The 27,404-nt window shown below is 35.6% G+C and overlaps 1 protein-coding gene across 2 annotated transcripts; it reads left to right on the plus strand.

Annotated features, from left to right (window-relative positions):
- The first annotated feature begins 3,276 nt into the window (after positions 1–3,276).
- On the plus strand, positions 3,277–21,943 carry LOC116165245 (host cell factor 2). 2 transcript variants are annotated; one of them, XM_031479513.1, is made up of 12 exons: positions 3,277–3,681; positions 4,526–4,674; positions 8,672–9,373; positions 9,413–9,559; positions 9,612–9,810; positions 13,660–13,866; positions 13,926–14,530; positions 14,582–14,798; positions 16,819–17,735; positions 19,321–19,485; positions 19,535–19,736; positions 19,784–21,943. In XM_031479513.1, the coding sequence occupies exons 1-12, from the start codon at positions 3,522–3,524 to the stop codon at positions 19,873–19,875; spliced, it is 3,762 nt and encodes a 1,253-aa protein (XP_031335373.1). In that variant the 5' UTR covers positions 3,277–3,521; the 3' UTR covers positions 19,876–21,943. The 2 variants fall into 2 exon arrangements, with proteins under 2 accessions (XP_031335373.1, XP_031335374.1); XM_031479514.1 differs by having other exon boundaries at positions 9,422–9,559.
- Positions 21,944–27,404: the final 5,461 nt, after the last annotated feature.

The raw sequence follows: 27,404 nt of genomic DNA on the forward strand, positions 1-27,404 counted from the left end.
GGCTTAATACTACTTAAAAAATCAAGTTATACTTTGTATGGGGTTAGCTTTTTTTATATTTCTATTGTTATATACCTACAAATTTAAGGGGAGTAAAAGCATATTATTATTATTATATAGGAGGTACCTACCAGGACCTTTCTTATACCAGTTATATCCTTAAGAATACGTGTATCAGTTTTCAAAGCGATCGTACGTCGTGCACATCAGAGTTGGACTGGGTCAAGCATAGAGTGACCCAGTTAGTTTACTGACCCGGTCACCCAGCTTGACCCAGTGACTCAGTCTGACCCGGTGACCCAATTTGACTCTGTGGCCCAGCTTGACCCGGTGACCCAATTTGACCCTGTGACCCATCTTGACCCAGCTTTACTCAGTGACCCATCTTGACCCGGTGGCCCAGTAATTAAATTATTGTTAGGTATCATCCAAAACAATTTCAAGTAACTTTTAATTTAAAAACTTCCTCAATAATATTCGGCAACAAGCACGTAGCCCAATTTCATTCAAGAGAACTAATCCCTAAAAAAATCAAATGCATTTGTTTATAGTTTGTAGTCAAGTAGTCAATGAAAGTATTTAGAGAAAAGATTTATTTGGATTAAGTTAACTATTAGAAAAAAATTAAATGTGAAGCAAACTGGTAAGCCCTGAAGCAAAGAAATGAAGGAGGGAACTGTTTAGAGATAACATTACTCTAATACAATTCGGGACATGGACAGTTTTTTACGGCAGTATTAAAGCAAACATCACAGAAATGGCAGTTGTCAAGCAATCGAGTATTATTTTCAACAAACCAGCATTTCATTTATTTCATAATCTGTACACTTGAACCGAGGGCACTGACTTAACTGTGTTATTCGATCAAACTAGGTTACTGGGTCTAACTGAAAAGAGTATGACGTGACCCAGCGACCCAGTAACCCAGTTTAATTCAGTGACCCAGGTGACCCAGTTGACCCAGTGACCCAGTCCAACTCTGGTGCACATGATACGTACGTCTGAAATTAATCCTAGCGATTTTGGAACAGATCCATTTTTGACCATCCGTTTGTCCGTGTGCATGATAACTTGTTTAGAAACGTGCGATCGCTTTGAAAATTGGTACACATGGTTTTATAGATATAAGGAAGGTCCCTATTGTTTTTAATTAGTTACGTAGACTATCGAGTTCGGTATGTATCGGATTTTTATATTTGATTTTGTGACAATGGAAACATTTCTAAATTGTTCTCAAATATTTGAATAACTTAAAAGTACCTACTGCCTTTTTTTGAGACCGGAAAAAAAAATTGTCTGAGATCGAGATCGATAGAGAGTCTATAATTTCAAACAGTTTGAAGATTGGGCTACTAGATCAAAAGTTACAGCCCTTTGAATTTTTTTTCCGAAATTTGTTTTTTGTCCATAACATTTTATTGAGAGGTCTAATCGAAAACGTACGAATTGTTTTGGATTCTACGCACCAAAATTAATAAGAAAAAGTGTTTTCCGGAAAAATTTTGGTGTAGTCGATTTTTGGTAAAAAAGGAAGGTTAGGTATACACTGCCTTTTTTTGAGGCCCACAAAAAAATTGTCTGAGATCGACCCGGAAAAAACATTTTCTTATAGAATATGGCCTGTAGAATCCATAATTTCAGACAGTTCCAAGATTGGGCTATTAGTTCAAAAGTTACAGCCCTTTGAATTTTCTTTCGAAATTGGTTTCTAAAGTCTATAAGTTTTGATTGAGAAGTCTGATCGAAAAAGTACGAATTGTTTTGGATTCGACGCACCAAAATTAATAAGAAAAAGTGTTTTCCCGAGAAATTTTGGTGCAGTCGATTTTTGGTAAAAAAGGAAGGTTGTACACTGCCTTTTTTTGAAGCCCTCAAAAAACATTCTCAGATCGAGCCGGAAAAAAAATTTTCTTATAGAATGTGGCCTGTAGAATCAATAATTTCAAACAGTTCCAAGATTAGACTACTAGTTCAAAAGTTACAGCCCTTTGAATTTTCTTTCGAAATTGGTTTCTAGTCTATAACTTTTGATTGAGAAGTCTGATCGAAAAAGTACGAATTGTTTTGGATTCTACGCACCAAAATTAATAAGAAAAAGTGTTTTGCCAAGAAATTTTGGTGCAGTCGATTTTTTGTAAAAAAGGAAGGTCTTTTTTGAGGCCCGAAAAAAAAATTGTCTCAGATCGACCCGGAAAAAAAAATTTCATATAGAATGTGGCCTGTAGAATCCATAATTTCAAACAGTTCCAAGATTGGGCTACTATTTTAAAAGTTACAGCCCTTTGAATTTTCTTTCGAAATTGGTTTCTAGTCTATAACTTTTGATTGAAAAATCTAATCGAAAAAGTACGAATTGTTTTGGATTCTACTCCCCAAAATTAATAAGAAAAAGTGTTTTCCCGAGAAATTTTGGAGTAGTCGATTTTTGGTAAAAAAAGTTAGGTTAAGTATTCAAATACTATGCGAGGTATTCGAATACTTCTCAAAGTATTCAAATACCTTGCGAAGTATTCGAATACTTTACGAAGTTTCCAAATACTTTGCGAAGTATTCGAATACTAAATATTTGTGAAAGCATTTGAGTTACAAAAACAAATACTGCTTCCATAAAAGTATTTAATTACAAAGTATTTGAAATTTTGAATACTTTAAAGGATTTGAATACTAAAAAGTATTTGCAAAATCGAATACTGCCCAGCTCTGCCATCAAGCATGAAGCATTTGAATGGTACAGCGTGTGTTGAACCGGGGTCTAACAGTTATCCGCTGGCATTGAATAAGTCATTTATTCAATGCCACTGGTTAGCTAAGGGTCCGCGTGTTCGCTACGCACGTAAGGTAAAATTATCTTACCTTGCGGGATGGTCAAAATTATTACAGTCCCTAGACCAAATTATTTATCGCCAACCTAGAGTGTGACAGACAAAATAATAAACTATACAGTTTCAATGTATCGTCTCTATTGATTGCCCAATACCCGGCATTATTTAAACCAAACTGTTCTATGGGATCGGCACTTAGATCTCACCTTTAGTTTAGCATTATTATATGTCTTTAAAGAAAAAATAGCATGATGCAAAACACTTTTAAAACGCTGACATAGCTCAATGAGAATGCCAATTACGTGTTACGAAATTATTCACTTACCCTGTCTATACTCTAGCAGAAAATGACTCGGGGCTCTCCGTATATTTAGCTCGCGGTCCCCCTAGCGGGTGACAGATAAACTAAAGCGACTGTTGTTCTCCCACCTAATACAACTAACTAGTTGATGTAGTTGATGTGAGGCAGTGATTGATTTTAAACTAAATATTTTTCATATATAGCCTTTGGTAGTTGCTATTTTTCAGAAATTTCGGAAAACAGTGTCGAATTCCCGACTATACTCAAAAATAACGGTCCCGAGACATTTGGCTAGAGTGAAATATACGTAATTGTAACTTTGAAAAATTTGAAGCGTTTGAATTCGGACGCATGATCAGATTGGCGTTGTAAAGTGGTCAGTGCAATGTGAGCAAGTGATGGCGGTTAAGGCGTTGCTTTGGAAATCTGTAACAAGTCCTAGCGGTCCACAACCAAGACCTCGCCATGGCCATCGTGCCGTTGCTATTAAAGACTTGATGGTTGTTTTCGGTGGAGGAAATGAGGGAATCGTTGACGAATTGCATGTGTACAATACAGGTACGACTATGCCTAGTTATCGGCGGATAAATATGGCGCGCGATGTCAACCATTTTTCATTTTGCATTCACGTACTTTCCATTACTTTTACCTACCTGAAGACGCAGGGTTCGTGCCGTAAACCCATTCACCTACGCACTTTTTCCCGGATTAAGTACCTATTCAACCCAAATTCCTAACATCATCATTGTTTGTATTTTTACAAACATGGCGGCTATATTATAATTTGGTTTTAGATGCCGAATGATGATATTGTTTTGTAAACAAATTAGATAATTATTTTAATCTGCTATATATGTATCTTCTAGCCTAAAGCTTTATCTTGAAGTTCGTTTATTGTTGATTTTTTGTTGAAATTTTTCATATTCTGGTTCAATAGCCCTTCTTAAATTTGAGCTTTCTATTTTAAACAAACGTAAGTGTTGAGAAAGATACTTCGCAAATTTCGTACTGCAAAAATCTAAAGTTGAGCATGTGGGGGTAAATCTCTGTGCACTGTCCGAGATGCTTGTATTCGAACACGTACTGACAACAGATATTAAAAGTAAATGCGTGCTTTATTGTTTCAATTCATAATTAAGTGCATTTCTCGACTATCAAATGTGGAAAAACAATTATTAGGTGCTTGTTCGACTTGCGTACTTTCTCCAGCTGAGAAGCTTCGACATACCAATTTATAGGTTAAGCCCATCTTTCATTCTCACCATTAAGTTTATCTGCTAATTTTAACCATTTCTGAGGATTGTTTATGTACCTAATTTCAAATTGAAATGACTGTGATTTTAATGGTTATTATCAGTTTGGTCTATTTGTTTATTGCTAATAATCATTATTATGATTTCAGTTACAAATCAATGGTTTGTTCCCGTTACAAAAGGAGATATACCTCCTGGTTGTGCAGCGTATGGATTTGTGGTGGACGGAACGAGACTTTTAGTGTTTGGTGGAATGATAGAATATGGAAAATATAGTAACGAATTATATGAATTACAGGTAACGTATTTACTGATACGACGTTAATTACTGATTTAGTTTATGATAAGCGTCATTATTATATCATCAATGGATTTCGATAAAGGCAACGCTGTTTTGAAACATTATTATTCAAAATTCAGCGAAGTAGAAATATTTTTGTTCGAAATTACTGCCTTTCTCTCTTAGTTTGTTGCTATTTTAAATACTGTTTGGAATCCTGGTTAAAATGCGTGTTCTGATCATGCAAGTTACATTGTATGCTATCAATTCTTTGTAACCATAGTGTTTTTTCGTAGGCTGATTTCGGTAACGGTATATAATAAAACCAATAATGACCGCTTGAACTAATTAAAACATACTGGATACTAAATAAAAATATTAAATATATTGTTTTATTACTGTGCTGAGCAATAGCGACTAGCCTGTTTTAGTTGTGTCTGTGGGTACGTCTGTCCTTTCGTGCGTCAACTCGAGAATAAAAGCGAGTTTTCGAATTTTGTTTTCAGACGAGGGTTTATTTCACACGGTGATTGCGATTTTTCGTAGATTGTACAGCATATCCAGGAGAGTAAGATAGGAAAAGTTCCTGTGCATCGATGCAATGTGTTACCTTTTCACCAAAAAAATTGGTGTATAAATGAAGATTTTGGACAAGATATCAAACAGGGTTGATGTTTTAATGTTTTTTTTTGTTATTTTGTGTTTTTATATCCAAATGGTTCATATTTTTAATATAAAACATCTGTTGAATACATGTATTTTTCAGGAGATGAAAGAACCTTTTTTTGAATTTACAAAAATTTAAATGACGTATGGTGGAATATTTTAAATTATACTGGATGCGATTATAAAGTAGGTAGCCAAAAGTGGAACACCCAGTATTTGGTTCTAAATTCTAATTCTACGTTTTAAATACTGTACCACCTCTTTGGTCCGGACAGATATAGTCTTCAAGGAAACCAAATTACACAGTATCCGGCACAGGAGTCTTTTAATACTAAATAGTTATACTATATGTAAATATGTAGTTCATTGATATTTTATTACTTATATAATATAATATAAACAAATATTTATGTACATACACACTATATAGAATCTGCTTTGTTCGTGTTTTTGAAAAAAGTATCAATTTTCTTTTGTTGTTTTGGTATTATTTTACTTGATTCGAATGTACTTTCTTTAATATGTTTTCATAGTAGTATATTCTGCAGTTTTATATTATTTTCCTCGATCAATTGAGAAAGCTTTTACCGCATCGGAGTCGATCATTTTAGGAGGATGTTGATTTTTGTGATATTAATATCCTCACTTGTTCCAACATGACTATGGCATTTTTCCAAAGTTTCACAATATCTCGATTACCTGCGTCACTTTCTCAAACATTTTTGCTGTAAGAAACTTTGATATTTTGATTTATCCCTGGTCCATTGGTTGTAGTATGGAGGAAGATATGCAATTTTAAAGGTTGAATCAGAACTCGTTTTCAGCTACAGATGGGTGAGAAGGTGTGATATCTAATGGAAGGTTCTTTCAAACAATTTTTCATTTCAGGTATCAAAACTTCCATAAATCTCTCTGTTGCTTTATACAGGGTGAAAATTTTGTCTGGAGCACATGGTTTTTAATTTCAACCACTACTTTGTGTTACATATTCTTAAAGAGTATACTTTTTTGGATATAGCAGCATAAAGAACGTTATTGTTTGGTAGTTATGTGAAAGCAATTGTATCAAAAATCATTTAAAAAAAATTAAAAAGCATGCTGAAAACTAGTAAAATTATAAAATCAATTAACAAACTATTTTCCTTAATTTGAATTGTTCCCTTAAATTTGATTATGTAATATGTTTTTTATGCTATCAAAAAAAGTGTACTTTTAACCCTCGCGCGACGAAGACATGAAATTTTCTGGGGGTGTCCGAGCAGGGTAACTCACCTAAAATTATGAGTTTATGGTTTTATGACTCGGGCAGTGCTGTAGATAGTATTGTTTACGAAATGAATACTTAGGCAACTAATTACTAAGTTCAATCATTCTCAAAGATAATTACTATTATTTTTTTTACATTTTTTTTTTATTACTCCTATTACTTATATCTCTGTGTTGTTCATTTGTACGTTTTATATAATTTATATATAATTTGGTTTACTTTGCGTAATTTAATTCGATTTAATTATCTTTCATTGCATTTTTACAAAGACTGTATGTTTATAATATTACTTTACTTAAGTGTACGATTTTAATTTCACTCCTGTAAACAATATATTGTTGCTCTATTATTGGAATATGGTTTCTGTTTGAGCAATAAAGTATTATTATTATCACAAAGTACATATGTAATCGTTTTATCACTTTGGATGCTATATAAACAGGGTTGGTACGAGTTAATGTGAATTAAGTCGGTGATTTAATTCGCGAATTAAAAAAAGTCGAAGAATTTAACTCAAATTTTGGGAACAAATTGCATTATTTACTCCGAATTCAAATATCAGATGGCATTATGGCAACCAAAAGCGAGTATCAATAAACAACTGCACTGTGGACATGCGTTGGGGTCGGGGAGACATAAAACATGTATGTCGAAAAGGTTTTTTCAGTTTTTCGCGATTTTTCTAACTGAATTATTTTTGATTAACATGTCTTTACCTACCCGGCGCAGCTCAGTATGATGAAAAAAAAAATAGATTTTTCGTCTCCTTGAAAATCGTGAATATTTCAAAAACCGCCCAAAAAATTGTCTTCTTTGTCATAAAAAGAAAAGCTGTGTTCCTCAAAATTTTAGACCCTGTGACTTTTTTTCGTAAAAATAAAACGAAAAAACCAGTTATTCTCTCAAAATTTTGAGGTTATGAAATTTTAGCTTCCTAGCATGTGCTAGGTAGCTATTGCGATAGCCGTTTTTTGAACATTTCAAAATTTCATCAAATGTCGACGTTCTAGACCATTTTAAGCAACTTTTAAAGAATAAAATTTTTTTCCGTCTGTATGTACGTACGTACGTTTGTTGGCAATTTTCTGAGAAAACGGCTCGACGGATTTTGTTGAAATTTTGTATATATGTTTTAGGCATACCGAACAGAAAAATAACGGGCCGGATTTTTGAAAAAAATTTTGGAGCGCCGTAACGGCATCGAACTTTTTTTTTCAAATAGCAACCTAAAATTTTTATTCTATTATTTGGAAGACCTTATTTTCCTGTGTACAACCTACAAAAAATTGGGCCGGGTTATATTATCAAAAAACGGAGAAAAAATTGTCAAAGTCAAAAAATTGTGTTGCATATGTGCAAAACGCAACGATCTTGTTTCTGAAGCAATTTAAACGAAATTTCTATGGTAAGTCCCTTTAATAAAAGCAAACAAAATTCATGCGCAAAAATCGTGTTGCGCATGCGCAGAAATGCAATTTTCTTATTTATGGAACAATTAAAACGAAATTTGGATGGGGTAGGTCCTCCTAATAAAAGAAAACAAAATGCATGCGCAAAAAATTGAGTTGCGCATGTGCAACATCCAACTTTTTTGTCCGCCGAAAAATTCAGCAATTATTTTTTCCCGATTTCGAATCAGTTTACCTACATAAAAAAACCCAGTTTGGATTGGGAACCAATTTATTTTGTCAAAAAATATATAGCCTGGACTAAAGGTTTATTATTAATAGTCTGTTTCAAGAAGCCAAGTCGATTCTATTCCTTCTTCTTCTACCAAAGAAAAATCCGCCAAAGCGTCCAGATCTTCAAACACCCTAACAATTTCAAGTGTTGATGGATCACCTTTTATAATAATATTTATGAAGTTTATACTGCAGTTCAGCGCCATGTCCCGTGATATAAAACTTTCCTTAAGCTTAGGAAATTTCTCTAAAATAAGCAATATGGCTGACATCGGTATCTGCTAAAAAATCATATTACACTATCCGTAATTTCAACGACGCAAAATGGTGAAGTTCATATTTTTTTCTGCTGTTGCAGATAATTTGTTACAAGGAACTTAATATTGCGTTTTGTTTGCAGGCGTCAAGATGGGAGTGGAAAAAGTTAAAGCCAAAACCTCCAAAAACCGGCCCGCCTCCTTGTCCCCGTTTAGGACATAGTTTTACATTGGTTAATAATAAGGTGTATTTATTTGGCGGTCTAGCCAACGATAGTGCGGATCCCAAAAATAATGTCCCTCGATATCTAAACGACTTATACGCCTTGGATATCAGAGTGTCACCCGTTCAGTGGGAAATTCCCATTACACAGGGACCGACTCCCCCACCTCGTGAATCTCATACTGGAGTAGCGCATGTAGATAAAGCTCAAAGGAAATCATTCCTCGTCATTTATGGCGGCATGAGTGGATGTAGGTTAGGAGATTTATGGTTGTTAAATACTGACACGTTAACTTGGACTAAACCGCAAGTGGCGGGACCTACACCGCTTCCTAGATCACTTCATACTTCGACGCTAATCGGTAACAAGATGTATGTGTTTGGCGGATGGGTACCTGTTGTAGCTGATGTTGTTAAAACGGCGACAAATGAAAAAGAGTGGAAATGTACGAGTACCATGGCTTGCCTCAACCTTGACTCTTTAACGTGGGAAGATATAGTTTTTGATAATACTGACAATAACGTACCGTGTGCACGTGCGGGTCATTGCGCGGTCGGTATTAACACTCGTCTGTATGTATGGTCAGGTCGCGATGGCTATAGGAAAGCGTGGAATAATCAAGTAATTATAATTATTCGTAATACTTTCATTTAATAATAGTCGTTGCAGGTTTGTTGTAAAGATCTGTGGTACCTCGAAGTAGACAAACCGCAGACGCCCGGACGAGTCTCATTAGTTAAAGCGGGAACACATTCTTTAGAAGTTAATTGGAGCGGGACGCCATCTATACAAACATACATGTTGCAGGTAAATATTTAGCTTGTGCGCAAATATTACGCGGAGTAACAATGTCTTCCAGATTCAAAAATACGATTTACCGGCTGGTAGCGCTTCGAAACCTACGATTCCACAAACAAGTGCACCTTCATTAATGGCCTCTCCGAAAGCGGGAGTCGTAACTCCGCTTATGGTCGCTCCATCGCCTGTAGTTCCACCAGTTCAAATTTCATCACCTTTAAGTGGAACAACTCCTCGATTAGTTGCTCCTATAATTAGAGGTGAGTATTAAAATGACGAAACTATAACACAGGAAGAAATTTCATCTAAAATAACTTGCATAGCTTTACTTCCAGTATAGAGAGTACGGATGGAGGGTATCCTTAGTTTATGATCCCTACATGAATATATCAATTTTTAGAGTGTAGGATTTAAAGTAACTGAAAGTCTGGAGGAGGAGATCGCCCCCTTAGTTGCAGCCATTGATGCTGTAGGTGGATTGTCTTGTTCCCTTTACCATTTACGACAATGCAATACTAAGTATTAAAAAAAACGGCTTTATGATTCAGTGGTAGAGCGCTTATTTATTTAGGTTTTCGTACAGTTTTCCTAATTCGTAAGGTAAATACAGGAGTAGTATAATAATAATAATAATGGTCATTTATTGAAGGATAACACTGTACAAACAGAATTCATGACTATTAAATAGGAAATAAAAAACTAACGTCAGAGTCACCTTCAATAGGGCGAAGTTCAGATTTATGAATACGAAGTTTCATAATCTGTTCTTCCACTTAACCCTAATACTTAACAATAATTTTTATTGAAAGAAAGAATACGTCCCGAGTACAAAATTGAAATTATATTAATTAATTTAATATGAATTAGTTGGTTGTTTAACTGATTAGTGGCGTGCCATTTGCAATAAATGGCAATAATAATTTATAGATGAAGAAGAGAAGAAGTTAATTAAAAAAAGGAGAAAAATATCAAGATAAATAAAAAACAAAAAAACAAAAAATAAAAGAAATGTTAAGTACTATTTTTTTTTATTTTCATAAATAGTTTTAGTAAGGCGATGTCTGAAAGAGGCAGTCCTAAGAGTTTTTACACATTCAGGCAGTGAGTTATATAAATTACTAACGCTATATGAGAATGATTTTTTAAACAAATGCGATTTATGGATTGGAGGTGTGATAAAACTTTTCTTTCTAATATTTACGTTGTGAATATCATATCTAGATTTAATTTTGTCAAAAAGGTAATTCGGTTTCTTAGTAGTTATAATTTTGTGAAATAGAACTGCTGAATGCAGAACTCTTCGGTTATACATATTTAGCCATTTAGATTCAGTTAATTTATGAGAGATACGATGGTGTTTCTTAATACCATATATGAGCCGAAGGCAAGAGTTCTGCATTCGCTGAATTCTTTTCACATCAAAGCTACCAAGACACGGTCGATACACAGTATCGCAATGATTAAAGTGCGACAGTGCTAGAGATTCACATAACAACATCTTCAATTTTCCACTTAGGCAGTATCTTTGGTTAAAAATAAGTTTCAAATTTATATACGCTTTCCGTAATAAAGAAGTAATACCTATGATGGGAAAATTTCAAACTATCATCTAAAATCAGGCCCAGATTTTTGGCAGTTTCTTTCACAAGAAAAGCCGAGTCTGCCACCTTAACATCCACATCCTGTTTAATTAAGTTTCTGGCTTTACGTTGCCCAAATACCATGACTACGGATTTCTCTGCATTAATTTTTAAACAGTGCTTTTCAGAAACATTTACAAGAGCATCAATGTCAGAATTAATTAATTTGTTAGCTAAAGCCACATTATCAGGTTGAAAATCTATTTGAAGCTGTGTATCATCGGCATATAAGTGATACCTGCAATGCTTGACATGATTTCTGAAGTTGCACGTGTACAACGAATATAGTAATGGGCCTAGATTAGATCCTTGGGGCACCCCAGCTATAATAGGCAAGGAAGTAGAACTCTCTCCATTTAAAATTACCTTTTGAAAACGGGTAGTGAGGTAGGATTGCATAAGCTCCACAGCAGTGACACTAAATCCAATAAATCGCAAGATACTAAACAAAATTTGGTGAGAAATTGTGTTGAATGCTTTAGAATAGTCTAACATGACCAAAATCGATGTTCTATTTTTATCGGCAGCAGACAGTATATCATCCGTTATATTCAAGAGGGCCATCAGTAGCACAACTATAACCTTTCCTAAAACCCGATTGGGTTTCAGGTAAGATATTATGAAGCGTAATATGCTTATTGATTTGCTCTACCATTATTTTTTCTAAAATTTTTGACATAACTGGTAAGATGCTGATGGGACGAAGGTCCTTAAATAATTTAGGTTCGTTTATCTTAGGTGACGGTATAACATTAGCAGTCTTCCATATTTCTGGAAACACACAAGATAGTAGACAACAATTAATTATATGCGTCATTACCGGTAGAATATCGGGAGAACTCATTTTAAGCATAGACACGCTTATACCATCACAACCAACCGCATTCGTTTTAATATTAAATAGTATGCTTGATATTTGATTTTCATCCGATAATTTAAAAGAAAATAAGGTCCCAATTGGTTTGATAAGTGAATTATTATAAAATTGTTCTAATTCTGTATTTCCAGAAGCAGATGTCCTTCCAGCACTTAAAAAGGTTTCATTAATTTTATTAACATTACTTAGATCAAATGGGATAGCATTGTTAGATTTCTTTGCATGATATACATTTAATGATCTGAGTTCTTTCCACATAGTGTTAGAGTTACTTCGAGCACAAAATTCTAAATAAGCTTTCTTTTCTTTTCTAATAGCAAAAGTTGTATAATTGCGTAGCGATTTATAATATTCCCAAGAACCACTTGTTTTGACTTTTTTATATCGCTTAAAGGCGGCATCTCTTAGAGATATCATTAATTTAATATTATTCGTAAGCCATGGAGCTTTAGGTTTCGTTATTTTTAATGTTTTTATAGGAGGATGGCGATTAAACAAAGTCAAAATGTTTCTAGTAAAATGTAAAACTTTATCGTTTATATCGGGAGCGTTATAGATATTTTGCCATTGTATCTGGTGTAAATCATTTTTGAAATCATTAATATTAAAAGATCTAAAATCTCTAAAGGTATATAAATGTGGATTAACACGTACGTTAACATTAATTGGATAGTGACAGTATATTAAGCAATGATCTGATAAGTGATGCATATTTATGACACCTACATTTTTCACTTCGATATCTGATCCGACAATTAGTATAGAACAACTTAGACCTTCTGCAGAGACACCTCTAAAAAGCATAATAATAATAATTTTTTTGGGTTGAATGGAAGAGCAGGGAGTAATAATTTTTATTACAATCTGAACCCCGCCCTTTGAGTTGTGAGTAGTTGGTAAAAAAAAAATTTTTTTTTTCGGGTAAGGTGTAGCTCAATTATTATTATTATTAATAATAAATAAAAAATAATAACTATAATCAAATGACTTTTGATCGTTAGAACTTGAACAACTCCCAATTTGCAGCAATGTATAAAAATCAGTTAAGGCGCGATATATGAATAATTGTTGTATAATCTTTTTTTTTGTAATTATTAACCTTAAATTGCACCTTTTTGTCACAATCATGGCACTCCACTAACCTCACTGCGTTTAAGTTTTCTTTTTTAATATTTCTATGTAAATTTGCAACAATGATCGGCACCTACCGATAAGTAATAACTTGGTAGGACCGCATTATGTAGATATCTACAATAATAAATGAAATGAAAAATGAAAATAATACGGTTATGCGGGTCACTCTGTAATTGGGCGCAAGCCTGTTGAAGGCCCAGAACAAGAGAGGGATAATAAATAAATAAATAAAAACAAATTAGTGTTAGAATGAAGGGACCAAAACAAACCAAACAATCTAAAATTGCCCAAAGCGGCGCGTGAAGTGTGAATCACCTATTTTTTGTATCCTACTACTCGTTCTTCTCTTTTATTTGATTTTCAAAATTCTGTCTGGTATTCATTTAGTTTCACTGTAACATTGGTTATTAAAAAAAAATGTTGGAAGATGTGATTGTATGAATGGGCCGTTGTTCCAGTACGGGCCCCTCCTCCAAAGGTCGTAGTATCAAGTCAACCTGTCATTTTAACGACTGCGGTATCATCTCCAGGAGCGACTCCTAACATAGAAGCCGCAAAAACGACGCAAACTAGTTTATCTGGCATTCAAGCATTGGCTGCAGCAGCTGCAGCGACCCAAAAAATAACTCTAACTCAACAACAACAAACCTCACCTTTGAAAATCGGTACAGAATGTCTTACTTGTACGTTACGAAAAGTTAAACAGTCCCTTTTTGTTTTGCAGCAACGTCCAATGTTCGAATACAGCCGACGACGGGAATAAGGCAAACTTCGCCGATTCAAGGAAAGCAACTAATTTTACAGAAAGGTGGGACTATGTTGCAAAAAGGCAATATGCAGCCTCAAATTGTTACCTTGGTTAAAACGGGCACCGGTATGACCGTGGCCGCTCTACCAAAGGGAAATGTAGTACAAACTCAGCCAAAGGGCCATACTGTTATTCAACAGCAAGGAAAAAATGCAATAGTAAAAATTTTGCCCAGTACTTCAGGTAGTAAAGTATTAACAACCGTTAAAACTCTCCCTTCTAATGTAATTCAAATGAACAAAGCGACAGGAAAACTTGTCTTATCCAAAAATGCAACTGGCCAGCTGCAAAGAATAACGAATCAACAAGTTCTAGTGGTTAGCACGAATGCCGCATTACGAACTATACAGACGGTTAGTCAAGCACAATCGGTAACGCTAGCGCAACCTAAAACGACGACAGTACACATGCAACCCGTTACGTCTGTAGCAAACCTACAAGGTGTTAAACTGACAGGAAAACCTATTACAATTTCGATGCCGGTCGGTCCAACCAAAAGTGTCACCTTGTCTAAGGGAACGGTAAGTGAACTTTCTCTACATTAATATATACCTATCGTTACAAATTTGTAGAAGCAAGTAATGATCGGCGGTAAGCCGGTCACCGTACAAATGGCGGCTACGGGAAACAAAACTTTCACGTTAGTAGGAAATCAATTACAAGGAAATTCTCCTGTGGGAAAAATTGTCCGCCTACCCTCTTCATCGACTGTGTTATCAACTGCATCTTCTAATGAACAGCCAAAATTAATGGTTCTACAGCGACCCAAACAGCCAACCGCTACCATAGGTAAATACAATGTTGCCGAAGATCGCAATTTTTGTTTATATCAGATTGTCAAGTTGTTTTTTTTTTAATTCTGCACGGAATAAAAAGAACACAAATACAAAAACGTTAGGGAAATCCTAATGCGGAACAAATGCAATGTACATATATTGCACACGATTGTGTGCGTGTAGGTAATTTCAATACCTTACATATAATGTGTGTTAAAGAGTATTCTGTTCTATTGATAAGAGGAGCTCGACACCGAAGGGCCATTGGTGCCCACCCCCTTTCTTTTGGAACTAGGTTCAGAGCCCACTCCTCTCAATATAGGATAGGACCATGTTTAGCTTCACCCTCGCCGGTTCCACATAACTGTCACCAAGGAGCTGATATCTGTGATCAAAGTGTCACAGTGACAGATCACATGCTTGGTAGTTTCATCTGCCTCGCCAACTTTCAAATTGTTTTTGGGAAATGATAGTCTTTCTCGAAAATTATCATCAAAGTTTTTGGGGAAGAACATACTTCTGGAGGGTGCAGAATGCCCCCCTATATGAAGATTCAATTATCTTCTCCAAAAGACTACTATGAGAGTGCTAGGGTAATAGAGAAAGAATTATCTAGTCCCCCTTTGCTCTGGAGGGGGGGGGGGGGTTCCATACCCCCCACTACGTTCTTCCTCCAAGTTTAGCCTTTAAAATTCTCATGTTTTTGAGAGAGACAGTTGTATCTTGGTTTTAACTCTGTGGTCTTTTCTCAGATCAAATGTACCGCCTAAAAATGAGGTTAAACTTCCTTGGTGTTTTGCTGTTCAAATGCTCTAGGAAATTCTTTTGAGCGGTTGCGGAGTGATCGCGTTTTGGTGCGCACGCGCTCCCAGACGGTACGAGGTTTGGCGCCTGCTCAGGGAGGTAGGAATGTTGGGCGCAACTTGAGGAAAATTCGCGGTTGAGCACGAGGAACCACTTCAAAATTGTTTGTTCAAAAACTGGTAGTGGAGATGGTGAAAGATATTGAGAGGCGCAAAAAAGGTGGTTTCTGCGTTTTCAACTCATCACCCCACCATAATAATAATAATATTTATTGTCAGATATTCCAAATCTGAATTTAAATTGTCATTAACACCTAAATGTATATAGTAACAAACACATTATGACCAACACAAACAATTAGTAAGTTTTCGGGAAACTGATTGATCAGGGAGTACAAATTCTAGTTGGAACACCCTGTATAAATAAGTCATTAATTATTTTTTGTAGTGTTTGATTTTTTGCTGGTGTAAGAAAATTGTTCCAATAGTGATCATTGTACCTTTTGCCTTTAAAATACGCTACTAGTAACATTTTGAATCCCCGGGGGGCTGTAACAGCATTCCCTGGCATCCTTCAAGTTCAAAACTCTCATCATGATTATTGTAACTTGGTTCTAAGTGCTGTGGTCTTTTCTCGAAAATTATCATTAAACATTTTTGGGGGAAGGGTATGGAATACCCCCCCAGTATTCAAGGATTCGGTTACCTTTTCCCAAAGACTACTACAAAAGAGAGCGCTAGGGTAATAGAGAAAGGATTATTGAGTCCTCCTTTGCCCAGGGTACTGCTATACCCCCAGAACCCCGGTTCTTCCTTCCAGTTTACCCTTCAAAAAATTATTGAAAATTATCATTAACTATTTTGCGAGAAGAACATAGTACCGGGGTATGGAATGAGCTTTCAAATGGTTTCATCCCCTATTAATGCAGATTTTTACATATTCAAGCATTTTCCTTACGTTTTCGAAAACTAATTTGTCAGGGAGTACAAATACAACTTGGAACACCCTGTATAAATGTCATTCGTTATTAACGAGCTCATAGTGAGTTCATAACGCCTGAAAATGAGGCTAAAGTTCATCCCCCATAGATATAAATTTTACATTTTGCCGAAAACCGATTTGTCAGGGAGTAGAAATTCTAGTTGGAACACCCTGTATAAATAAGTCATTTTCTGTAGCTTGCGTAAGAAATTTTGCCAATAATTTACGCAAACATTTTTTCCTTGTAGCACCCACATCGTTCGATGGTCCTGCTACGACTGATGCGGCTTTAGCTGCATTAGCGGCCGAAGCCGGACTGATAGACCCCGAGCCAAGTAAAGAAGTAACAATTGAAAAGGACGTCGATCAGTCTCCTAGCGAACAAAATGTTACATTTCTCCAAGGGGACGATCATGCCAACATAGAGACTGCTTCGGATGTGGACGCTGTTGCACCTACGGAGACTGCTAATGTTGGACTGTTTGGGGGAAATCCTGTAAATAAAATACTAGGTCTTAAGGGCGGATCGAAGATTCGGCTCGGTCTGTTTGGAGGCGCGCCTATTCTTCCCACTAAACCTGTAACATATAGAGGTGGCTTATTTGGTGGAACTAAAGATGATCCCCTTCCTCCTGAAGAGACTGTCGACGAGACCACTGAAAGTACTGTCAACGGTACTATTCCTCTAAAAGAGGATGCCGAGTTAGAGGAAGGAACGGAAGAATTTAAAATGGACATGGATACCACGTGTGAAAAACTGCCTCCCTTAGATTCGACGATGGTGGAGGATTCAAAGATGAAACCGGACTCCGTGTATAATTCGGACGCGATTGAATCGGAATTATCTCAAGATGATAAAAAGTCCGAAACTAGTGACGCTCTATCGGCGTTGGCATCTGCTGCCGTTTTACATCATACAAAAGAATTTAAGACTGATGTTATAAAAAGTGTGAAAGAAGAGAAGGATGTGTGGTATACTGTAGGATTTATCAAGGGCACCAGTTTCGACGTTCATAATTATTTTTATTGGGAGGACGACGATTCATTTACAATTGACGACGTGCCAGACTGCTCTCATTTCCCCCGCATCAATTTAGAACCAGGAACTGCGTATAAGTTTCGAGTGGCGGCTATCAATTCTGTTGGACGAGGTGACTGGAGTGAGGTAAGAAAGATCAATTCACTTTTTGAAGCTTGACCGCGTCGCGTTCTTGAAAACAATGTAATAAAAGGCGTCGCAATTTTTATTTAGGTTTCTGTATTTCATTTGGTATAGAGCCCGATGTGACTTTGTAAAAGTGCGCATGCGCAGTACGTAATATTTCTCATATGCCTGCTTGTGCATACTTTTCCCATACGCAAGTGCAAACAAAAACATAATCTGGAAATAAACATTATTTTATAAATAGTAACATACATATAACCCTTGAATTTTTGTATCTTCCATTTAAGACCGCCCGAATGTATAAAAATCAGACGTTCGCCATTCCAACAATCCTGCTTTTATAAAACAAAATATGTTGGACCTGATATAATTTATTTGTAATGTAATGATTTTGCACCATTTTGTAGAAGTGCGAAAGAAAGTGCAATGAAGTGGAAGTACATCCACACCAAAAAAGTCGTAACATGGGACGAGTCCATACTGTTTCGTAGTTCAACCACTACATCAAAGATGGCAGTATTATCGCAATGTATTTTTATTTTTCCTGTTCATAATTTTCAGGCAACGATTACAGCTTATAATTCCTTTTTGGGATACCTAAAATGTTCAGTTATTTTTGAGTGCATTTTTTGAGGAATAGAAACATTTCATAACCATAGTTTCTAAATACGTATGACTCATAACTCATACAATAAGATTTTTATTAATAAAAGGTACACTGAAATAACGACAGAATGTCAATTTGAAATCGAGTGTGTTCCAAAAAAATTTCATCTCTTGTTTTATCGGAAGTTTCACTGAAGTCTTGATGCTATAGTCTCAAGAATGCTGCACGTAATTGTTTCTATAATTTTTATTAAACATTTTTTCCTTGAAATAACCCTCTATCGACCTATCATGCCAAACATTTTTTGGAAATTTTGGTATTATGACCTTTCAGTAAAAGGCACACATCCATCAACGAATACGAATATCTCCGTATGTTCGTCCATTTGTCCGTTCCTGCCCACTTTTGCGGTTTTACTTTTAGAGGGGGGGGGGCAAAATGCTTTAAATTATTTTATTAATCAAATGTAATACAGATCAGTAATACTTTCATATCGCATGTAGTCAAAATCAAAAACGACACGTCGGGAAAGGCATAGTAAAAATAAAATGCGCGCATGCGCCGACTGCAAAATACTAACTTTTTACTTATGTCCTTAAAATTTTAACCGTAAACGTTTCTAGTAAATCAAACATATCGCATATAGAAATTAAATGTGCGCATGCGCGAATTTCGCAACATCAACTTTCTTATTTATGGAGATTTTTCAAATTTTAACTATAGATGCCTCTAATAAGGAAAAACATAGCGCCCATAGCTATGACCTTTTGGGAAGTACTGATCAATGCATCGAAAATAATAATAATAATAATGCATTTATTTTCATTCATGACAACTTAGACACAAAGGCTGAGAGCGCTCAATTGTGTCCTAATGATAAAGTTTTAAAAGTTCTATAGTATGTATAGTATTTTAAAGGCTTAATGTTAATATTAATTAAACCTTTTTTATTCAACTCTTTCTAAGAAATGCGTAAAGGTTTCAGCATTCAAGACGTGCCTACCTGGATTTCCGGGTGCTCCCTCTGCTATTAAAATAGCGAAATCAATAGATGGAGCCCATTTATCGTGGGAACCACCTAGTGCCGCTCAAGGCGAAATCTTAGAATATTCCGTGTATCTAGCCGTTCGAAATAATCCAAAGGTAAGGTTCGTCTGCGTAACATTTATTTCTATTAACGATCGTTATTTAGGACAAGCCCTCGCAATCGACGACGGCTAGTCAAATGGCGTTTGTACGGGTCTACTGTGGGGCTAGTAATACGTGTACCGTTCCTAATGCGTCTCTTTCGGCCGCATTTTTAGACACTTCAACAAAAGCTGCGATCATTTTTCGTATTGCGGCAAGAAACGACAAGGGTTACGGACCTGCTACTCAAGTTAGGTGGTTACAAGGTACGGGATTTTTTGTGTGTTCATTTAGCGCTAATACTTTTTTATAGATCCTCAAGCGGCAACTAAAACTGCCAAACGTAGCACAGACAATTTACCTGGGAATGTAAAGAAACTTAAACTGGATAAGGAGGATTCATAAGTTTTTAAATTCATTGATTTTTTTATTTTAAACATTTTATCTTTTTGTTATTTCGCCAAAGTATTATATTTCTACTTAAATTTCATATTTACATTTTTAAATTACCATTTCACTGGTCGAAAATATACACAAGATAGTCTAAGTAAAACGTGATCTGCTGTTTAGTAGATAATTTCGCTATCTTAACAAGTGTGAAAGCGACTTAACTCGAACATCCAAGTTTCTACTTGCAGCACATTGGATTTTTTTATAACCTACGATTATTTATTGTAGACATTAAGACTAGCTTATATTAAGTTCGTTACAAGATGGTGCAGTTAAAAGTTTTTGATATCTCCTTGCAAGAGCTTTAAAGTTTACATCGTTCTATAATTGTTTTTATTTATTTGATTATATTGTAATAGTTTGCAGTATCAATTGAAAAAAAGAAATGTAATTAAATAACTGTGAAATAACTCAACGAATAGAACAAATGTATGTCATATCTAAAAGTTAGATAAAAGTGTTAATTTTGTATGATTTATAGCGGCAATTTGTTTTATTTTACTCATGCTGTACATATTCCTCCGTACTTTTACTTACCTGTTGTAAATGTTAGTTAAAAGTGATGTGTTTACACTTGTTTAATGCAATATCAATAAAAATGGAGATCAAAATAAACACCAGTTCTGAAATGTTATTGAAATTGAAAACGATATTGTACCTTGCCATTATGAAAAATTTCAGTAAATTCTGTTGTGGAATTGGAAAGAAGCAGTTTCAAACCTACACTTTCATTCTGACTACTCTACCACTACCCCTTGATATGAATGTAGTGCTTGATGAGCATTTATGGACTTTCTGGTTTTCTAAAGTTGCATGTAAAGAAGCAGAGCTAACCGTGCCCAATGCCTCATCATCAACACCGCTTCTTTGTCCAGTTTAAACAATTGTATAATTTGTTTTCCCATATCACTGTAAATGGGAAGTTTGAGGCATACGCAATCTACAAATATTTTCGTGCGTTAGGCCAAGTAAATTGAATTGGCAGATAATTTTACAGACTATGGCGTAAATAATTTAAGGTGTAATTTCAAAATTGACATACTGTTTGTAAATATAATTTCACAATTTTTTATTTATTAACAAAACTGCACTAAGTGATTGTCGTAATTTAAGTTCATAATTTGTACTCTGTTAAATTGACTGCAATCGATAATTTTTGTATTTACCTTGTTACTTGTTTTGTGATATTTCTTTTATTCTAGTAAATTCTCGATTTAAAAAAGTTTTATATGTAAAATAGTTTATAGAGATGAACGCTGCGAGTCGATTATGGACAATTGATGGAGAGTAACAATCAGTGAAAAGGTGTGGTTTCATTTTGTGCTTAATTCGTTAATTTTGCTCCAAAAATTGCTTAGTAATGCTCCAGTTTTAGTATCAATTGATCATCTGTATGGTTGCATGCGGAAGCCACATTTGTACATTTTATTGTGAAAATTAAGGGATAAATTCTAACTATAGAATATAAACTTGTATCATTTGTAAATAATACGCAGTAAGTTTGGCTTCAATTTGTTTTGAGTATCGAAGGTCATTATCTTTAGGGGGAGCGTTTGGAAAGTGACTGACACACCATTACTAAGATAAAAATGCAACTTCTGTATATAGCAATTTTGTTACATATTGTATTAACACTAGTTAGATTTTCATATAAATATGCAAATGTAATTTACGATATGTTTTAACTTTTAATATTGGAAATGTCGACTAATTTCCATTTTGATTGTTTTTAAAAGTATATCCGTATCGTACACACCATTTGCAATTTAAGAGTCAACCGATTGTGTATGAACACAATGTTGTAATTATAGTGCTGTTATTTGGGAGAATTCTACTTGTCCCATTTCAAAGGGGTGCTTTATTTATAGATTTATTTTATTGAAATTATAGTTTTTAAGTTAATTTAGATATCTAACTGTTTATTGCCTTATATTCTTCATTCTGGTTATTTGAAATAGGATAAAAGTTTAATCGATTTTGTAATGATTATTATCATTAAAGACGTGCACGATATGCAAAATTACCTTTGTTGATTTGCTTCCTATAAATCGTCACTTTACTTGTGCTATGTATTTAACTGCTGAGTAAAGGGCTATCGGAAATAATTTTGTTACTTATGCAACTGTGCTGTGGAGCGTCTCGATGATTTTACTTTCTCCCACAATTGTGTTTCCTAGAATACCTTTAGTTTTCAAGTGAAGTGCAATGTAATCTTGCATATGAGGATCCATGAGAACTGTGGTGTAAGATCTCGAATACACATACTTTTAACAGTTCATGGTGTGAAAAGTCTGGACCACTGAACTGCCCCTAGTTAGCAATTTTCCAAGTTGGGGGCGCCATGTCAACTCTTAGTTAATTTCTTCGAAATTTTAACCAAAGATTGTAGTCAAGGCAAACATCCAACGAATAAATTGCAATCGCATATTTTAAATACCAGGTGTGCGCATGCGCCAGGCTGCGCGTAACGCTCCGTATTTAGAAATTTTTTTTAAATCGCATTCTGTTATTTCTAGTTTGGTTTTAGGAGAGGGGAAATTCATTGATTGAGAAGGCGGGGTGAAGGGTGAACTTAGGTCTATGCGCACATAAGCTTTTTTTTGAGCCCTCTTATGACTGCAAATTGTAATTGTGCCTAACCCCTTTCTTTTGCAACCAGGTTCAGAGTTTGCTCCTCTCAATAACTGTTTAGTCTAAAAGTTGCTTTACCGTCCCCGCCTTCAGATAACTGTCGCCAAGGACCTGATCTGATGTCTGTCTCTGACCAAATCGTCACAGTGACAGACCACATGTTCTGCAGTTTCATTTGCATCTGCACGTGGACTCTCCTATAAGCCTAATGTTGTGCAGGCATTAATTGTGCCACGCAAGAGCACCGCTGGTCTTCCTAATCTGGCTTAGAAGGCCCAGATTTTCCAGGAGGCTCTGGACTGTCTGAGTCCAGTACAACGGAGCGCAATTCCTAGAGTAGGATCGGGTCCGACGAAGACCATACCACTGACGCCTTCGCGAGCCAGCTCGTCCTCCTTTTCTCGCCCCCTATTCCACAGTGCGCCTGACTGTCACTACGTACAGCCTGCGCGCTATAGCATTGCGAATAATGCGAGCAGACCGAATATGACAATGAGCAACTACCGAGAAAACTTGATTGAGATTCTTACTTCCGTGGTGGTAAGTTGAGCGTATCTTACTATATAATAGTATCATGCTCGTTGTCATGACTACGGCACTGGAAACATTCAAGTAAATTGTGCAAACTTGTTCACTGCGCACCTAAAGCTCTCGCCATGCTATAGCGCGCGGCCTATATATTTATATATGCTTATTACGGTAATCTCTAATGAAAAGTTCTCTTGTACACCGGCATAGAGTAAATAATATAAAGAGGTTCCATGCTGTATAAATTTGTGGCAGTGAGAGACTATCCCTGAACATAGATGGCGAAAAGCAAATGCCGACGCTCCCTCTGAATTCAAGAATAGTGTACTAAATTATTACTAACACTGCTTGTTAATGTTGTTAGCTCGCAATAGGCAAAAAAATTTCATATTTATTGTGTGCATGTTTTTGAACATGAGAAATACATGCATGTACGGGGTGCTTGGATTTGGCCCGTTTTTAATAAGTTTATTACACATGATAAAATATAGTATTAAGTATAGGCCAACTGTGCACAGTTTGAACCAAATCTGCTCAAGCGTTTGGCAGTTACCTATCGTGTTCACGGACGGACAGACGGACACCATCGACCACCTATATAAAGCTTGTATCGCTTTGTTCTGTAGCTTAATTATCATTACAAAAAAAAAGAAATTTCAATGCTTTGGCGCCTTGGTATAGAATTCGGTTTAATTTTGAGGTTTTCGTCAACGATTTGCTTTGAAACGCCATAGACTCGGTAAATTTGCCATGTAACAAAATCCAGAGTGTTTAGCACCATGGACTAAATTACACTAAGAAAATTGACGAGAAGTATTTCAGAAAAATTTCATCACATACGTCATAAGAAGTAATCTACATAATCATAAACGTCCGACTTCAAATTCTATTATAGAATTATAGATAAAAGTGAAAATGGCCTTGTAATGTGATCGTCATCTACGCCTACGTAGATTTTTGCTTTATCTTCAAGCCATAAAAGTAATTCAATCTTCGTAAAGTAAGGAAGTAGGTCAGCGAAGAGAGAATTTTCCTGATTTTTCTGTGCGGAACTGCCGACTGCCCAGTGCCGAATCAGTTCAGATGTAGTATTTTTTGAATGCGTTTCTAGTCTATAACTTTTGATTGAGAAGTCTGATCGAAAAAGTACGAATTGTTTTGGATTCTACGCACCAAAATTAATAAGAAAAAGTGTTTTTCCGAGAAATTTTGGTGTAGTCGATTTTTGGTAAAAAAGGAAGGTTATACACTGCCTTTTTTTGAGCCCCGAAAAAAAAAATTGTCTCAGATCGACCCGGAAAAAAATTTTTCTTATAGAATGTGGCCTGTAGAATCCATAATTTCAAACAGTTCCAATATTGGGCTACTAGTTCAAAAGTTACAGCCCTTTGAATTTTCTTTCGAAATTGGTTTCTAGTCTATAACTTTTAATTGAGAAATCTGATCGAAAAAGTACGAATTGTTTTGGATTCTACGCCCCAAAATTAATAAGAAAAAGTGTTTTCTCGAGAAATTTTGGTGCAGTCGATTTTTGGTAAAAAAGGAAGGTTGTACACTGCCTTTTTTTGAGGCCCTCAAAAAAAATTGTCTCAGATCGACCCGGAAAAAAATTTTTCTTATAGAACGTGGCCTGTAGAATCCATAATTTCAAACAGTTCCAAGATTGGGCTACTAGTTCAAAAGTTACAGCCCTTTGAATTTTCTTTCGAAATTGGTTTCTATAGTCTATAACTTTTGATTGAGAAGTCTGATCGAAAAAGTACGAATTGTTTTGGATTCTACGCACCAAAATTAATAAGAAAAAGTGTTTTCCCGAGAAATTTTGGTGCAGTCGATTTTTGGCAAAAAAGGAAGGTTATACACTGCCTTTTTTTGAGCCTCGAAAAAAAATTGTCTCAGATCGACCCGGAAAAAAAAATTTCTTATAGAATGTGGCCTGTAGAATCCACAATTTCAAACAGTTCCAAGATTGGGCTACTAGTTCAAAAGTTACAGCCTTTTGAATTTTTTTTCGAAATTGGTTTCTAGTCTATAACTTTTGATTGAGAAGTCTGATCGAAAAAGTACGAATTGTTTTGGATTCTACGCACCAAAATTAATAAGAAAAAGTGTTTTTTCGAGAAATTTTGGTGCAGTCGATTTTTGGAAAAAAAGGAAGGTTATACACTGCCTTTTCTTTTGCCCAAAAAAAAGTATCATTGTATATAATATACATCTTTATTTACAATGGTAGTATGGATGGAATTGATCTTTTCTCTTACAAATACACTATACTTACAGCACTCCCACATTAGTGAATTGCGCAAAAGGACCTTGTTTGCGTAAATTCCACACAAAATTGCTAAAGCAGTGTTAAAACGGTCTACGTGTACCGCTAATCCAACAAAAACGTTAGAAATTATACGCATAATCAGTTATATTTTCTCACTGTACCTATTTAATTTTCATTGCTAGCTAAATTCAAATAAAGTTTGTAATTGGGCAAAGGTAAGGCGTTAAAATAATAAAATAAATAGGTCTATGGCCTGAAAGAATTAAAAGACTCCTTGCATAGGAAGCATAATATCACATTCCGGTGATTAAATATAATGCTGACAGTATCATGGTCTGTGTCTGGTGCAAAGTAATGACGTAATTCAAATCTCAACTTTGTTGTCAGTATATTTAAATAGGTAATACAGGTTACATGCTGCTATATGGTAATACAGCGATACAACAGCTTTGAAGAACAGTCACAAGATAGCAACACTTCCTTACAAGATTTTCTACTGCAACAATATCCTATCCCATGACACCTCTTTGCCGGTCATGATGGCTAACATCTTTGCCTGAAAAACGGTGCTATGCTGACCAAGGGAAAAGCTGTTGTCAGTTCTAGGTCGATCACCATATACACCCATGCCCGTTCCACATTCCATTAGGGACCCGTCTGTAAACCACACGAGCTCCTCAGGTTTGTGTTCAGCCACTGCTCCCTGCCCAGGGGAGTGACTTTATAACTCTTCGGCCTTTAGTAAGACAGAGCGGATCACATCCCAGAAGGCAAAATGACTATTGCTGAGGTTGAAACGAATATCTCGAAAACGATACGATACATCTACTGGTGATGTCAAAACTTTAAGTGCAAATATCTGCAGAATCGAGTGTCAGAGGAGGGTATACTCTCAAAGGGTGGTTGAAACGTCTAGACGAGACATATTTACTGGCGATGTGATAACTTAAGTGTGAATATTTCGAAAATGGAGTGTCGTAGGATGGGAAAGGGGAAATGCAATATTGCAGAGAATTTCAGTAAGCGACTGATGATACTTCTTGCATTATATAGCATGCATTCCAGGCGGCCTTTACATGTTTACCTATGTGTACCAAAAATGTTAAAATATATGCGCTCTGATTGGTCGAACGGAACGCCGCGTGACGCGAGCCGCGGACGGGGTTTGTCAGGAGAGTCGGCCGTCAGTCGTATCGCGACTTGTTTGTCTTTGTTTCCTTTCAATTCGTGCGTTTTATAGCATGTTTTTATTGTACACACTGCTTTTTATCAAAAATTTATAAGTTACTTTAATTTAAACTTTCGCTTCTGTTTCCGTTTCTACTTCCACTTCCGTAATAAAAAATGTTTTGTCTTCTGTTTTCACAATTATATTTTGAAGCTGACATCATCATCTCTTTTAGCTGTTCGCTGATGATGACAGCAATGTTGTTGAAACGTGACGTTTGATTAAATTATTGTGGTTTACTGGTTCAGTAGCTAAACTTCCAGTTCCAGTAGTTTCAAATAATTCATACTTTAGGAAAAAATGAATACGTGATCATTTGTGATTCCACTAGAATGAATTGAGTAGGTATCACAGAAGGTTGCATATTAAAAATTAATCTAACTAATACAATGTTCATTTTTGGTTACTAATGTTGTGTAAATCTTTAATAGGAACAATGAATGTTAATTGGGGGATTAAATTAGCATTTCATTTAATTTTGATTATTCGCTAGCTTTAGAAGCAAATAATTTTTTCCTTGAAGGTCGACTATGGAATAATAAGTGGGAACGCCACTGGTTGCGTCATCGATGTCCCTCGATTACAAGTTACGCTCCTGGTTGATATAAATGTTTTTGTATAAATGAACTTTTAGTATAATCCTAGATATGCATTTTCTAAAGAAATTGCTTCCAGTAATTATTTTCTTTGGAAAAGACAAACATTCCCGCGCATGTGAACAGTGATGCACAGGTGAACTTGAAATACTTTTTTAAAATTTAGTTTCGTTACGATTGGAGGGTTTCATTGTGGGCATGCGCAGTCATTCGGCTTTGCTGCCAATAG

The sequence above is a fragment of the Photinus pyralis genome, unplaced genomic scaffold (assembly GCF_008802855.1).
Source record: "Photinus pyralis isolate 1611_PpyrPB1 unplaced genomic scaffold, Ppyr1.3 Ppyr1.4_LG3a, whole genome shotgun sequence".
NCBI lineage: Eukaryota > Metazoa > Arthropoda > Insecta > Coleoptera > Lampyridae > Photinus > Photinus pyralis.